The sequence below is a fragment of the Typopeltis vanoorti genome, chromosome 25 (assembly GCF_054136105.1).
Source record: "Typopeltis vanoorti isolate ZY-2024b chromosome 25, IOZ_Tvanoo_1.0, whole genome shotgun sequence".
NCBI classification, from domain to species: Eukaryota; Metazoa; Arthropoda; class Arachnida; order Uropygi; family Thelyphonidae; genus Typopeltis; species Typopeltis vanoorti.
Window position 1 is genome coordinate 23,415,753 of NC_143573.1, and position 16,151 is coordinate 23,431,903.

At 35.4% G+C, this 16,151-nt stretch overlaps 1 protein-coding gene across 1 annotated transcript in view; it reads right to left on the reverse strand.

Moving 5' to 3' along the window:
* Abcd3 (ATP binding cassette subfamily D member Pmp70) overlaps positions 1-16,151 on the reverse strand; it is a 602,827-nt gene that overhangs the window by 17,259 nt on the left and 569,417 nt on the right. The window contains exons 24-25 of the mRNA XM_090414763.1: positions 8,683-8,787; positions 2,474-2,530 (exon numbers count right to left, since the gene is read on the reverse strand). Coding sequence (XP_090270889.1) covers positions 2,474-2,530; positions 8,683-8,787 — 162 coding nt within the window. The remainder of the gene's footprint in view (positions 1-2,473; positions 2,531-8,682; positions 8,788-16,151) is intronic.

A 16,151-nucleotide genomic window follows, 5' to 3' on the forward strand; every position in this document is an offset into this window, starting at 1 on the left:
AAACGTGCATGTGTGCAGGCTGAAAACTTGTCGAAACACGTTTGTTTTGCTAGGCACTTGGACTTAAACGTGCATATTTGTTAATGTTTAGTTTTACTCGAATTGTCGAAGAAAGCAGTCAATTGTCTGCCATTGCAATTAGAAATTGCGTTTAAATTCAAGCAAATAAATTGTGAAAAATGGCTTCAAAACCGAAGAGACGTGCTCAGTATTAGTGAAGAATCAATAAAAATCAAATATGATTGAAGTAGAAAAAAAAAGTCAATTGCAACCGTTGCCAAGATCTATAATAAAAACGAATCTTCGATACGTGAAGTTTTGAAGAACAAAGAAAAAAATTCATGCGTCTTTCCATTGCGCCCAAATCTACAAAAGTTATGTGTACAGTGCGTGATAAGAAGTTACTCAAGGTAGAGAAAGCTTTGAATTTGTGGGTGGAAGACATGACAAGAAAAAGGATTCCTATTGACAGTAACACATTACAGCAAAAAGCATTGATCCTATGTTAAGACATGCGACCGCAAGACGAAACAGAAGAGGAAGAAAAGTCATTTACAGCAAGCAAGAGCTGGTTGCATAGATTCAAAACTAGGTTTAATCTAAAAAACATAAATATTACGGGAGAATCTGCTGCATTGTTCTCAGCAGAAAAAAAAATTATTGCAGAAAAAGGTTATCATCCTAAGCAAGTTTTTACTTGCTTAGGATGATAACCTAATGACCCAACGGACCTACATCCATAAAACTGTGAAGCAAGCACAGGGCTTTAAGGACAGATTGATGCTGGTACTTTATGGCAACGCAGCTGGTCATATAATTAAACCTGGCCTTGTTTACCGATCACGGAATCAACATGCCCTTAAAACAAAAGTTGTCTGCCTGTTTATTTCAGAGGTGAAAAAATACTTGGAGAGGAAGAATTACCATTTAAAGTTTTATTGATAACAGGCAACGCTCCAGTGCACCCTGAGTCACTAGTCACCGAAGGTGAAAATGTTCAAGTGCTTTTCTTCGCACCTAATATGACCTCATTGCTTCAGCCACTTGATCAAGGTGTCATTAGATGTTTCAAAGCCTCATATGCTCAGCAGGTTTTCGATATGATTCGTGCAATGATTGAGGATTCTGCTGATGTTGGAGTCGTGGAATGCTGGAACTCATACACAATTATAGATGCAATTAAGGGAGCAATGGATGAATTGAAACCAGAAACGATAACTGCATGCTGGAAGAATTTGTGGAGTGATGCCGTTCATAATTCCCAAAACGCCCCTGATATTAACTTACAGATAACAACAACAATTAACACAGCACGTAAAATAGGTGGAGAGGGATTTGACGATATGATGTGAAGATGCTCACTAACGAGGAGTTGAAAGATCTTGCCAAATCTTCTACAGAAGAAGATGACGATGAGGATGAAAGTGAACAAGAACCACCAGCGTGGACACTCAAAAAATTTGCCACGATATTTCGAACGGCTCAAACATTAAAGGAACAGATAATAGATTATGATTCAATGATGGAGCGCAGCATAAAAATTACTTGCACAATAACAGAAGCTTTGGAACCTTTGCAGAACCTGTTTACTGAATTGAAAGACAAAAATGGCAGCTTCCAATAACAATGTGTTTTAAAAAAAGTTGCCAAAGCTTCTACTATCGATGATCCTTAGTTGTCCGCATCGTTTTCTCAGTAGGCAAGCAAGCAGCCGACTGCTAAAGATTCGTAAGATGAATAAATATGTAGGTGAACACAATGAGGTGTTCTGATCTCAGTTGATTCCTCCTAATAAGAATAAAAATGTTAAGATTTTATTAACAATTACATTTTCATTAGCATATTTTCTCATTTTGTTCTACATAATTATTATGTGGGTTAAATTTTATTTGTGTAAAGACAGTTTTATTGAATGAGGCAATTTTTTTGGTTTGCCACTTCACCCGTACTACTCAGGGGTGCCTTCTACCGCATTTGGGTACACATTCCATTGCTCCTCATAGATTCTAAAGACATAAAAATCGTTTCGTAATAATTTTAAATAAATATGTAATATTATTATCGAGAAGCAATGGAATGTGTGCCCAAATACGGTATAGATAGCATCTCTGGATAGTACGGGTGAAGTGGTCGTCTAGAAATTACCTCATTTAATAAATAAAAAAAAACTCTTTTTATTATTATTTATTTGGCCATACAATTTAGTGTACATTATATATTAACTACATAACATATTCACTAAAGAAAAGAACCCTACAGCCCTAGTGCGTGAGACTAAGTCAATTTACTAATAATTTCCTACTTTAATTTTGCTATATGTGTGCAAAAATCTGGGTCTCACTAGTGGTTTGCTACTATCTGCGGAAGACGATGGAACCAAACCCCACAGATACAGGGGGCCTACTGTATATATTTAGGATTAATAAAGAAATCTTTCATATAATTTAAAGAAATAAAAAAATTCAAAATTTACCTCGTGGTATTTCCATAGGGATTTCCGATGTGAAACTGTAAATAATGTAATGCCCACCTAAAATACAAATTGCAAAGATTAATTCAAACTTGAAGCCTTGCTCCTAAAAAATATACTGATTCAAAAAATCATGTCCTCCCCTCTCCCCAAATAATAAAGAAGCTAGTTCAGTAATTCAAGATACTTAATCTTAGTTTAAAATTTTTAATTCTTTTAATAGTAAAATTTTCTGTTATATATTGCATTTAGTTTCTGAAATAATAAAAGAAGCTGAGTGCTATAAATTCTTCTCTTCATATTTTACTGCTATCAGAGTTAATGTTGGCACTGGTTGCTTATAACTACTGTAATGGAATATGCTTTAAATATATACTGTTTATGCTTTTTATTTTAGTAGAATGTCATTTCTTTATTGAACTCTTGTCTCCAAGGGTTTGTTAGAAGGTTATGCATTCTTGGAGATTAAATTTGAACTGACTTTATGGAATTTTTCATTTTTCTGGATGATCAACTTCTGCTGCCAAAATAAGTTAGCATTCAGAACGTTTAAACAGGTAGGGTTTGTTTGCATAAACCATAACAAAGAATACATCTATGAGTATAGCAAATTACTCAAAAAGAGCAAATCTTGCTGATTAGATCAGTCAACTCTTGAGAATAAATCCCAGGAAGCAAGGAAATTCAGTAGAAGCCCATTTTGAGAGTTCTCAATGTCTAGAAATTTCATTAGAATGAATGCCCTTTTTAGTAATTAAATGGAAAAGTAAGAAGTGCCACTAAAATCAAACAGCAGCCAATAATTAAGCTTATTTCATTGTATGTTTTACTGCAATAATTGTAATTTAGATAGCAGGTGTATCTTATTGGTAACTGATCATAAAGAAAAAGTTACAAAGTTTAATTATCGATGTTGAACATAATGCAGACTTTTCAACATTACTGATGTTTCTTGACTCATATCTTGTCCATACCACTATAAAAAATTCCTTTCTAGTTTCTTTGTCCACACTTGCAGACTCCTTCAAATTTTGGGTAATTGCAATCCTATTCTTGTCAAATTGCATCACTGAAGTGGCAGTACTTTTATCCACAGAAATTCATAAAAAAAAAAAAGGTTTCTGAACACTTGAAAATCAGTTTAATTCTAAATTGATTCTACCCTTCTACCTCCTCCATATTTTTGTATTTTTGTTCTGATGTATCGTAAAAATTATGGAAGAGTTTAAAATGTAACATTTAATAATTTCATCTTTTTTTTGTGGGGGGGAAGGTATTTCCCACAGAAATAAATCAGAACTCCATGGTGGACTCAGTAATTTCTTGTTTGTCTGAATTATTACAGGAAGAACACCTTAGGATCACTTTTAGCTTAGTGAAAGAGGCAGTCAAAGAAAAGAAAAAGCATATCAAAAGTTCCTAGCAAGCAAGTCAGCTGGTGCTCTTGGAGAACACAGAGAAATATGTAAGAAAAGTAAACAATATTGGGGAGATTGCCAAATATTCTGGAGGCTTTTTTAAAAAACTTAGACATGGAGAAAAGAATACTGTACAGGGAATCATTAATTACTTGAAAGACTGCTAATTGAAACAACCAGTGGCAGAAAACACTCAATAGGAATGCATATTCATGCATGAAGTATAAAAAGCCATCAAAAGCTTGAAATGTGGAGAGGCAGCTGAAGTAGATGATATCCAAATAGAAATGCTGAAATATGGGGGTATAAAATTTTTACAGTGGCTGCATTGCATAATTTGAGTCAGAGAGTCAAATTCCAGATGATTGGAATTCCAGAAATAAAACAATGAGAATTACAGAGGTACTTCCCTACTGAATGTTCCTGTTAAGATTTATGTAAGCATACTTGAGAAATGGCTATGAAAAATTGTAGAAGGGAAGCTTGGTGAAGGAGAAGCTGGATTCATGCCAAACAGAGGTTTTCAGGATCAGATTTTCACTTTAAGACAAATAGTTGAGAAATCTTGGAAATGTAACAAAGATCTGTATTTAAGTTTTGCAGATGGCATATGACAGGATGCAAAGAGAAAAGCTATTGAAATCTCTACAGTTATATGGTGTAAATGGAACATTATATCAAGTAATACATGGTCTCTATTTTAGCTGTAAATCAGCAGTTAGAATTGAAGGAGTTATAGAATGATAGTTTGATGTTAAATCAGATGTTATCCTCACTATTATTCATTATCTGTGGATCACATTATGAAGGAAAGTGGTATTAAACCTGATAGCAAAATTGGTGATGTTAATCTCAGTTCTTTAATTTATTATAGATGTCATTATACTTCTAAATAGATCTAGTACAAATCTACAATAAAAAAAAAGACAATGAAAATAGGCAGAAACACTGAAAACATCAACTGTATCCTGAATGAAGAACCTATAGAACAAATAAAACATTTCAGATATTTAGGCATAATTTTTAGTGAAGATGGCAAATTAAATTTGGCAGAATTAGCAAAGCTGGTATGGTGAGAAGTCAACTGAATAAATTTATATGGAATAAGAGAGAAATTAGTTAAAAACATTAAGTTAGCTGTATATAAAAGACAGTGTTCGAACCAATTGTAACTTATGGATCTGATGCAACCGGTGTATGTGACAGAGGAAAATTCCTGTCAGATATGAGCAATGGTAACTTGTCTTCTAGTGCAACTGAGAATTAAAGTTTGTCCTAGTATGAGTTCTAGGTCGAAACAGACTTTGTCTACTGCAAAAGTGCATACTGTTTTGAAAGTTTATTTTCCACTTGGTTAGACTATAATAAATTTAGTTTAATCCTTTATCCAAGTGTTGGCAAACAAAGTTTGCGCCTGAAGATACTTCAGGCGCAAACTTTATTTGGTAACATTTGGATAAAGGATTAAACTAAATTTATTACTGCATACTGTTTTCTTGTGTGAAAATCTGAATACATTTTGAAAGATGGTCAATGGCTTGCTGTAGCTGTCTGAGTAGGCTAACCTTGTTTGCAAAGAGTATGATGCTTAAAAAACGTTTAAAATTCACCCCTTTTCCACCTATCAACCAATTTCTGTAACCCACACATCTTCAACCTGTTCTTGTAAAGTTCATTCCATAGACCAGCTACTATCTTTGTCACTTGCCTCTGGATCCTCACTACCTCCTCCCCATCAAGAAAAAACTCTGGCACCCAGATCTGGGCACAATAGTCAAGATGGGGTCTTATCAAGGCTTGATAAAGAGGAACCAATAACCTGCTTGTCTCAGCTCGTCAAAGTATTCTTCAGCAACCAAGTGATCTGATGAACTGATTTAGCCACTTTTGCTATGTGCGCTCTAAGCTTCAACTCGCTATCCACCAACACTCCCAAATCTCCGGCTTCATCAATCTTGCCTAAACATATAAGAGAGAATGGTTTCCACTTGGAAGATTAGGTTGGATAAAAACTTTCCTTCTGATTATGCAAGTCTTTCAATGTTCAAATATCCATGCAGTGTTTCATATCAAAGAAAACTGGTACAAACTGTCATATTTTAGGATGGAATGGATGCTTACAGTTGGACTAGATAAGTTGTGCAATGATATTCAGGGAAAACAGATTCTATTCTGGAAAAAAGATTGCTGCTAGGAGAATTATTTTGGTTTTAATATAAACCAAAATAATCACCAGAAAATTCAGATTTCATATTAAGGACATACAAAAGAACAACACCCCAGTGTGTTTGTCCTTTTAGTTTCCCCATTAAGTAACTGCAGTATGACGTCATCAAGGTCACCTTGAGAGATATGTGCAGCAGGGGTAAGTAGACACAGCATACTGTTATAAGAAATCTGAATGCGCATCACATGGCAACTGTCTCTGCATTTGTGGTAAGTGCAACTTGCTAAAAGGATCTATGATTGTTCACAAGGATGATAGCTCCTCCATGGACAAATCTGCCTCCCTTCCTGTCCTTATGAATAATAGCTACATTTTCTAAGGTCAGATCATCACTGGGCTTTGAGCATGTTTTCTGCAGGCAACAGCAGGGATGGAATGCAGGATTGGCACTTCTGACACTTTCTTTCCAGTTGCCATCTTAGTGTAGGAGGGTTTACCATTAGATGGTGGTATGCTCTGCTTACCTTTTATTTTTTGGTTCTCCTTTTCATTCTTCCACCATGGCATTCTTAGGGTGATCTCCCTCACAATTAGAGCATTTTGGTGTTTTGCTTTATCTTAGTCTTTACTGCCACATTGAGGTACAGATGGTAGGAAGTTGATAGGTAGTTTGAGAAGGATCATGCTTCTGACGTTTAAAGCATCACAAAGGGTTTGAAATATATTTGAGATATCTTGCATTCATAGATGCTGGTGATTTAGGTGTCTTGAAAATACGTTTGGCCCAGATGACTATCTCTACATATGAGTATTCTCTTCATGGCTGTCACTTGTTGGTCTTTCACATTTGAGAGCAGATCTCTTCATCAGGGACATTGAGGAATCTTCAATTCTTCAGGTGACTATCTCTACATATAAGTATTCTCATCATGGCTGTCACTTGAGGATTCCTCAATGTCCCAAATGAAGAGAATAGCTCAAAGTTTTGTGGAGAAATTTCACCCTTCTTCAACCTTTTGGATGAAGAAGGGTGAAATTTTCCTGATTGGACATTCTTCAGTCTAGTGTAATATTAAAAAAGTTAGCATGTTTGTTGCTCCCTCTGATATTTTTTTTGCTTCCTTTTCTTTCCAATTAAGTTGGGCTTTTCGGAGAGTTTCTAATAAACATGAACAATGATGAATAATTACTCATTCTCAAAGATGTTTTAAGTCAGTTCCAGAGCTTCCTACACAGCCACTCTCCAGCAAGCAATGACTGTGCTCAAAAGTGGAATGTCAGGACTACTCTGTACATTCTGACACCAGACCATACAAAAGGAGCTTACTAGCTGAATGATCTTGGCTGGACCATCCAGGACTGCCTATCTTACCGAATTTCAGGCCTCTAAGAAGAAAGGCTGTTTTTGATGGGTGATACCACAATGAAGGTCTAGCTGGTATCTACCTGGAAAGAAGATACCAATCAGACCAATTACACCTCGTATATTGGACAGCCTTCTGTCCTATACATGAGGGGGGGAGGGTTTGGAAACTTCTGATAAACACCTTAATTTTATATCCTGAAAAAAAAAAAAAAAGATATATGCCGTGGCAATGGCTGTAATTTTATATTAGTGTTCATTGGCAGCAGAGTTTCAATTCTAATTGTATTGAAGGCTTTTACAAAAGTTACCAAGAAATTAGTTTCATTTAGAAGTAATGCCTTGTGCTGGAATAATTTAGCAAAATACAGTACGCTGCACTTGAGATTTTAATGATCTTCTAAGAACTTTTTTTTTTTTAACTTCAGATATAACTAGAGCATGAAGTTAAATGAACAGCAATGACCATCATTTCAATTACCTCATTATTATCAAAAACAGTCTTTTCCACAATGCAACACAATAAGGATGTTCCAGAAGTTGCATTTGAGGATAAGGATTGCCTTATGCAATAAAACTGGGAAACTACAGCCACCTGGATTAATCCCCCAACCGGCCATGACGTCTATAGACGTCAAGATACGATCTGGATACGAAGCTCTAAAACCCATTGAATAACATGGATAAGAAGTGCAATTTGGTGTCACTATTTCATCCACATTGGCCGGTAGGGAGGTTATTGGATACAGAAATTTACATAACCCTTCTTTCCATATTGGAAGTAGATTTAATTTAAATCGATGTTAAAGTACTGAAGCAATATCTTCCCTGCACCAGTATTCCAAAAAAAATACAGCCTACTGATAAATTTGATGCCTGTATTTTGATTTTTCTTCAATTTAAATATGTTGCTACTGGCTTTCTGCATTACCATAAAATGTGATGTCTTATGATGTGATGAGGCAATGGACATGTGATGTCCATGCCTCATTTACATCAAGTTCATTTAATACCCTAAACTCAATTTCTCCACTTACATTCTTTCTCTCTCTCACAGTCCTTTCCTGTTTAAGTAATAAAGTAAGGAGCAGAGAGAGAGAAAGATGAACAAGCTTTCTAGGATGAGTAATAGTGCAGAATCAAAAGGTGAGCAAGCAAAAAGGAGGTGCTTTCCACATAAAATGTGGAAAGCACATAATAATGGATACATCCAGCCACAGAATCCATGTCATGATCAAAATAATTTATATAAGTGATAACTTACCTGTCTACAATACTGATACATTGATCCCTCTACATCCACACTTACAGCACTAGTACACTCATCTAGTATGGCAAATTGTGGCTTGCGATAAAAGAGTCGGGCCATCTATAAAAATAATTGACATAAAATCAGCATTTTGTAATAAAAATTAGTTTTTCAGATGACTTTCTATATTTATTTGATTCTAATAATTATTTATAAGCTCAGATGCATAAATTAAAAAAATAATAAAAAATTATTTAATTTTCTGAACAAAATTCTTCACACATTTTATAATGATAATGTTTCTTCCATTCCATTTTTTGGGAAAGTCACGGTTGAAAAGATTGCAGCGTAGGTCACTACAATTTTTCACAAAAATATTCCACAAACCCACACATCTCGGAAATTACCTCCACTTTAACTCATACTATCCTTATTCTATCAAAAAATCAGTCATCCTACAATTTATAAATGCATACAAATTTTTGATTACACATAATTATCTCAACATAGAAACAAAGAAATTAACACAGATTTTTAAAAACAGAAATTACCCAACACAACTAATAAATTATGCCAACAAAACAGCAAAAACCCATCAAAACAAGCTTCCCAACACAAAAAATCATCAAACTGCCATACAGAACACATCCAAAACCTACAAATACATTTTTAAACACAGTGACTATAAGTTGGCATTCACCATGAACCAAAAATTGACAACACATCCAAAACCTACAAAATCTCACAAGCAAAAGAAATACTAGGATACACAATGTAGTTTACAAATTTCCTTGCCAACAAGACTGTAATGTCATCTACACAGGTTCCACAATCAGATCTTTATGGGCAAGACTACAGGAACATTTTTGTGCAACATACCAGTTCCAGAACATTTAAGCAATAAGAAACGTAATAACAAAAAAAAAACAGAATACAAAATACAAGAAAAACAGAAATATCAGTCCACACTCTTGAACAGAAGAATATCCCACAAATCGACAAGGCCATAATAATAGACATATTATTATGTCTACCACACCCACTTCCTTTCAGTCATACTTCAGCAGTAATATAAATGTATATCACCATATGCCAGATGCTGCTGAATAAGAAAGTAACTAGAAACATCATACAAAGGTATGTCCAAAATTAATCTTCCCATATATTTTTAATGTATCTGTCTTTAAAACATCAGTAATGCCCTAAAAATTGAGTAAAAAGTCAATGACATTATAAACAAGGGGTACTCATAAACAAAAATAGCCATAAAAATTAATATATATCAAGAGGAGTAACATGAAGGTTTTTCCAGAAATAATTCCAACAATCACTGTTCCTCTGAAGTCTTGTATTTCACATTGATTTTGGAGATTGATATAAAATTTTGTTGACTAATGTTCTATTTTAACCATTCTTTGATAGTATGGTGCTTAGGTAATGTAACTGATGGTTTCTTTTATCTCTATTAGTGGAGATTATGTAAGCTTTGTCACATAAGGAATGAATGATGCCTATTTTCTTCACCAGGTGTTGATGGGATTTGTCATGTAAGCAATGTCCAATGTTTGCTGGCTTCCTATATACTGAGAAATTGAGTGTGTTTTGTTCAGATATTTCAATAAATGTGTCCAAAAGCAGTAAGGATCAGTTCATCTTCATTTCAACAGTGAATTTAATCTGAGGATGAATATTATTAAGGTAGATGAGGAATTCTTCCAATTGTATAATAGAGCCAGGCCAAACTAAAATATTGTCAACACATTTGAGATAAACTTTAGGCTTTGTTCCCCGGTACTGAATGGTTTTTCTTTAAACCACTCCACAAACAGAATTGCTAACAAGGAAGAAATGGAAGAGCCCATTGCTAATCCTTTCTCCTGTTTAAAATATTCTTCTTGGAATTTGAACAGAAGGAAGGTTTCTAGACAGGCAGGTCAGGGGAAGGCATGGCACACTGAACACTTCAAAGAAGTTGAGAATGAAAGGAAAACAAAACAGGACTGGTAGCATATACAAATGAAACCAAACATCAAGTATTATGGCAACAAACAAAAATACTCCAAGCAGATTACAGATTTTTCTCAAGAGCATTCAAAAAAATCAGCTGAAAAGATCAAATGCACACAATGGTGCAACACAAAACAAGGAATAATTTTACATCAAGTCTGGTTTTCTCTAATCCAACATAACATGAATGCAACATAACCAGTAGTATGCAGGAGACTGTGAATCAACAAATAACATCACAGCAAATGCATGCTTTCCATTTCTTATTCCCATTGATCCATTCCATTTCCATTATTTTCATTACATATGTCATCATCATCATCATCAAATTCCTGCCATGTACCCTCAAGGGATGTACAGGATATGATAGTACTACATGAAAAAAAAATTACAACATTAACTTCCTATCTACAATTTTCCTCCAAATCAGTCTGTTACTTGTCAAGACACCAACATTATCAGATCTTATATTTCTATCGTCTAAGGCACTTTGTACCGTATCAATCCACCTATATCTTGGTCTTCCTCTGGGTCGTTTTGCTGCCAACCTGGCAGAGAACACTTGTTTTGCTAATCTTTCTTCGCCCATTCTATTTAAGTGACCATTCCACCTGAGATTAGCTCTGCTAACACATTCCTGGATGCTGACAATGTCAAGTTCTTTCCTAATATCCTCGTTTTTAATATGATATTTCCATTGATGTCATCTGTTCACTCCTATAATCTTTCTCAGGACTGTCATATCTGCAGTCTCTAGTCTTCCATCAAGTGTTTTACTTCTGACCCAGCTCTCAGATCCATAAGTTAAAACTGGTTTGAACATTGTCTTGTATACAGCTAATTTAGTGTTCTGACTAATTTCTCTCTTATTCCATGTTAATTTATTCAATTGACTTCCCACCATACCAGCTTTGCTGATTCTGTTGTCTATTTCTATATTTAATTTATCATCTTCAGTAAAAACCGTGCCTAAGTACCTGAAATGTTTTACTTGTTCCACAGGTTCTCCATTCACAACACAGTTGACATTTTCAATGATTCTGCCTATTCTCATTGTTTTTGTCTTTTTATTGCTGACCTTCATACCATATCTATTACAACAGCTATTCAATTTAGTCAGAGAATCTTGCAGACTTGTAGTGGATTTATTTAGTATAACATCATCCGCATAAAGCAAAGAGCTGAGATTAACATCTCCAATTTTGATATCATGTTTAATACCACTTTCCTTCATAATGTGATCCATATAGATAATGAATAACAGAGGGGATAATGTACATCCTTGTCTCACACCAGATTTAACATTAAACCATCTTCCTGTACTTCCTTGAATTCTAACTGCTGGCTTACAACTCAAATAAAGACTAAGTATTGCTTGATATAATGCTCCATTGACACCATATAACTGTAGGGTATTGAATAGCTTCTCTCTTGGAACCTTGTCATATGCCTTTTCCAAATCGACAAAACTTAAATACAGATCTCTGTTATATTCCCATGCTTTCTCGACTATTTGTGGTAAATTGAAGATCTGATCCTGACAGCCTCTATTTGGCCTGAATCCAGCTTGTTCTTCACCAAGCTTTTCTTTCACAATTCTTCTCAACCATTTCTCAAATATACATGCATAGATCTTGCCAGGAACACTCAGTAGGGAAATGCCTCTGTAATTCTCACATTCAGTTTTATTTCCCTTTTTATATATGAGTACTATGAGAGCTCTACTCCAATCATCAGGAATTCGTCCCTCTGTCCAGGCTTTCTGAACTATGCAGTGCAGCCACTGTAAGACTTTTATACCACCATACTCCAGCATTTCTGGTCGAATATCATCTACTCCCGCTGCCTTTCCACATTTCAAGCCTTTGATGGCTTTTTCTACTTCAAGTATGGATATGCATTCCTGACTGCATGCCTGGTCAGTGTTTTTAACCACTCTGCTGTCATCACTGCTTGTTTCATTTAGCAGTTTTTCAAAGTAATTACACCATACTTCAAGGATATCTTTTTCTCCCGTTTTCATGTCACCTTTATCATCTCTAACTCCTTTTACAGCACTCTTTCTTCCATTCCTAAGCTTCTTCAACAACCTCCAGAATATTTTGCCACCTTCTTGATATTTATTTTCTATATTCTTGCCAAAGTCCTCCCATGACTTTTGTTTAGCTAGTTTTACACACTGTTTAGCATTCTCGCATTTGTCTCTGTATTCTCTAAGAGCACAAGCTGACTTATTTGCCAAGAACTTTTGATATGCTTTCTTCTTTTCCTTCACTTCCTCTTTAACTTCCTGTGGCCACCACGGAGTTCTAATTTTTCGATCCTTGCAGATAACTTCACCACATGCCTCTCTAGCTGAATCAATAAGGGCTTTTTTCAAGGCTTGCCACTGAATCTCCAAGGTTTGATTCCTGTTCTCAAACTCTTTCATTTTTTCTTCAATAATCTTTGTGTGTCTACAGTTCACATCAGAGAGCTGCTCAACTTTTATTCGCTTTAAAACTTTCTTACATGTTATTCTTTTCAACATGAAATTCAATTTTATCCTGCTCAAGACTGAATAGTGATCACTTCCAATTTTAAATCCTCTGTAAACTCTGGTGTCCTGTACCTGGCAGAAAACGTCATTTTTATTTCAACAATATCATAGTCAATGAGACTTTTCTTATTCCTTGCCTCTTCTCTCCATGTGGATTTGTGCACATTTTTATGTTGGAACATGGTGTTAGTAATAACCAGTCCATGTCCTGAGCAGAAATCCAACAGATATTTGCCATTATTATTAGCTTTGCTCTTTTCTCCAAATTTTTCCAAAATATTTTTGTATGTCTCACAATCATTTCCTACTCTGCTATTTAGATCCCCAACAAGGACCAGCTTTTCCTTTTTCATTGTGTCAGTTGCTTTTTATAAAGCCTCAAAAAATTCCTCCACTTCTACCTTAGAACCTTCTGTGGGACCATAGGCACAAATAAGTCTCATTGTCCAGTTCTCCATTCTCATATTTGCCCACATCACTATACTTGAAATTGTCTGCTATTTAAGAAGATTAGTTTCGTATTTTGTGTTGAATACTATGGCTACTCCTTCTTTTCCTTGATTGTAATTGCCTGAATATAACATTGATTGTATTAATTGATTGATTGTATTGATTGCTCAGAAAGATCTCACCCGTTTTTGTCTTTTTTGTTTCAGTCACCCCTATTATGTCGATCTGGCACTTATCTAATTCCTCAGCTAGCTCCATTTCTTTGCCACTCAGGCTTCTTATGTTGATAGTACCAATCTTTAACTCTGGTGATATCGAGTTGGGGTGTGCTTTCAGATTTGTTCCAGTAGCTGACTTTTTGTAGTTCACCCTGGTTCCCTGGTGAAAACAACGGGGGCCTTGTTTAACTGGGCAACGCCCCAGCCGGCATGAAATTTTGTCATGTTGTACCATCATTGTGTATATTGGTTTAAGCCAATAAGAATACAATTTGGTCAACTAAATTCCAAATTGCCAGCCCATCCTTGTTTGTTCAGTATCCAGGTAGATACCCAACAGGGTGCACCATGAGAAGGTGAGGATTGGACATTAGGTCAGAAGCCCTGTTCGGTTCTCTGCATTCCTTTAAAGGCTATGTGGAGGTCTCCTCTCAGTTATACAACTTTGACCCTTAAGCACCCCGATTAAATATTTTAGATGGCATTATCTTACATTCTTTATTTTTTAGTAGTGTTCTGGAAAAAAATGGTGAAATGGAGATCACTGTGTAGGGCAGTGCTAAAGACGAATAACGTGAATGGTATTATGCCATGAGTGTAATATATATATATACATATATGTATATGGGGAGATGTTGCTAACGTTTACATGGAAAGATTCAATAAGAGAAAGGAGCTAATGTGGATATGCAGGAAGTGTGATATGCTAATAGAGCATGAAGCTTGTTTAAATCAGAGTAAGGAACAAAACATTGTAAGTGAAACGGATGTTGAGGAAGATTGTGCAAATGTTAAGAAAGCATATGAAATGGATGAAAAGAACAAGAGTGACAATAAGAAAGTGTGTGAGAAAACAGAGTGCAAGTAATGGTAAGATCACGGGTGGGGCCGATGTGGCAAAAAAAAAAAAAAAAAGCATGTACAACTGAGAGTGAGATAGTCAGAGAGAATGACAGCATAAAAAAACACAAATTTTGAAAGCTGAGAGATAGTAAAGATGAGCCAAGAGATGCAGTGTATAAGCAGCAAAATGAAGAGAATTGTAAATATGTATGGAAGAGGGAAGGAGACTGAAATGAATGATGACCATATGAAGGAGGTAATGAAAGTGAGTAGCATTGCAGTGGAAATCAATTATTAGAGGCATGGTGAATGATAAGATTCACAAGGTTTGTTTTCTGAGAGGCAGAATGAGTAGATTGATTGAGCCATTGGGTATGAGGGGTAAGTGAAAAAAGAGTTGGTAGTAGGAATAATGACTTGACTAGAAGATGATATCAGGAGGTTGTTGAGAAGAATAATAGTGTGATAAGAAAGGGAGTTAGTGTATTGCCTAGGTATGATAGTGATGAGCTGAGGCAGAGTGCAAGGATTATGAATTATGTCAGTGCAATTTGTGTGAAAAGAAAGGAATGCAATTTGTGAATATGTGAAATGAGTTTGAAAGACAAATAGAATTTCACAGAAGTGATCAGCCATTCGAGTGGTTTAAATATGATTCATCTAGAAAGACTGCTGATGGAAAGGAGAGTAAAAAGTGCATAGAGGGAATAGAAGGGATTGAAGAGGTACTTATAAATGAATGGAGAAGCAGGTAGCATGAGTGTAGAGAATAAGAAAACAATATGCAAGACAGACAGGGAAAGGGAGAAAAATCAGGATAATGGAGGGTAGTGACCATGAAATTTATATGCAAATTAGCCAAGCAAATGGGAATAGGATGATCATAATAGGGTGATTTTAATTATGACAATATAGATTGAGATGGAGAGAGAACATCTGAAAGTAAAGAAAATGAATTTCTTGAATTTTTGAGGGACAACTGCCTGAATAGTAAGTAAGAAGGCAAGTTTGAATTGATGATCTTGGATTTGATCATCTTTTCAGAGAATGTCATTATAAATGAGGTGTTCAAATCTCCCTCTGGTTGGCAAGAATGCCCATGAAGTGATTATGTAGGTGGTTACCAGCTGTGCAAAGGAAAATATATATGTGGAACTGCAAGGCTGGCGATTATGAATAAGTCAGGAACCAGCTTGCAGGTGTAGCATGAAATTAGGTGGTTGCAAATGAGATCAATACTGCTTGGGTGCTATTCAAGCATCATCTAGAAGAAGCAATGTTAAATATTTTTCGAGGGTCAGAAGGTTAAATAATGTAGGTGAAATGGATAAATGCAGAAGCAAAGCATGTAATATAGAGGAAGAAGGCATTATGGAGGCAACATAACATTAATAGTAATAATCAGTTCCAAGAAGAGTGCAAAGAAG